The sequence below is a fragment of the Sinocyclocheilus grahami genome, unplaced genomic scaffold (assembly GCF_001515645.1).
Source record: "Sinocyclocheilus grahami isolate Dianchi unplaced genomic scaffold, SAMN03320097.WGS_v1.1 scaffold9.1, whole genome shotgun sequence".
NCBI classification, from domain to species: domain Eukaryota; kingdom Metazoa; phylum Chordata; class Actinopteri; order Cypriniformes; family Cyprinidae; genus Sinocyclocheilus; species Sinocyclocheilus grahami.
In genome coordinates, this window is record NW_015505188.1 from 1756885 (window position 1) to 1757798 (window position 914).

At 46.5% G+C, this 914-nt stretch overlaps 1 protein-coding gene across 1 annotated transcript in view; it reads left to right on the plus strand.

Moving 5' to 3' along the window:
* Positions 1–237: 237 nt before the first annotated feature.
* Positions 238–914, plus strand: part of LOC107592512 (eukaryotic translation initiation factor 3 subunit B-like) — a 7515-nt gene continuing 6838 nt past the window's right edge. The window contains exons 1-2 of the mRNA XM_016282047.1: positions 238–482; positions 849–910. Coding sequence (XP_016137533.1) covers positions 383–482; positions 849–910 — 162 coding nt within the window. The 5' untranslated portion in view covers positions 238–382. The remainder of the gene's footprint in view (positions 483–848; positions 911–914) is intronic.

The window sequence follows — 914 nt, forward strand, 5'->3', positions numbered from 1 at the left end:
TAAAAGCGTCTGCTAAATGACTAAAAGTAAAGTAAAAGTAATGTACAGGGAGATAAGCAAAGGGAAAGACCACTTTGATGATAAAAGGGGTCATGCATGTCATATTTTATAGTAAAATGACACATTTGGACCAAAGGAATAACATTATAAGGACATATACTATTATGTAAAGTCAAAAAGTCATCTTGCTCTTAAATGTATGTTGTGCATTACTACGAAACCCGCACCCGCTCTCCGCACACATGGTACGGTCCTTCTCTCTCTCGCGGTGGTTGGCGCCGGCTGCTTTGCACATGGCCGAGTGAGTAAAATCTCTGGATTCATGCAGTGAAATTTACCAACACCTTTTCACACGCCCAGACTGACAGGAATCGATCTCTAAATGCGAGATACGGATAATATGGAGGCCGAAATGGAGTACGACGACGGAGAAGAGCCTTCGTTCAGTGATCCGGAGGATTTCGTGGACGAGAGTGATCAGGGTAAGAGAGGCCTGCGCTTTAGCCCGCCTGCTAACGGGATATGAGTCACATGCTAAACCCTAAAACTCAACGTGTCAGCCCGATACTAACACAAACACCCTTCGGATTCATTGATTAGTTACACATGATGCCGCTTAACTGCTCAGTTTGAGATGAAACACTTTTTATTCCAGTTAACGCTTCCGTGTGTCAGTTCAGCATGTGCTGCGCGAGCAGGACAAAAGCTTCAGGGAAACAGACGCGCGCGCCACAGCAGCGCTGGTGCATTGTGTCAGCAGAGTTGAGTGTAGTGCTGTAACATCTGTTTGTCCATGGCATGTTTAAGATGCTGATGTGGCTTGTATTGGATGGTTTCTCCGTATGCAGAGCTGCTGGGGGATGTTCTCAGGGATAAACCTCAGGAGGCAGACGGCATCGACTCGGTCGTTGTGG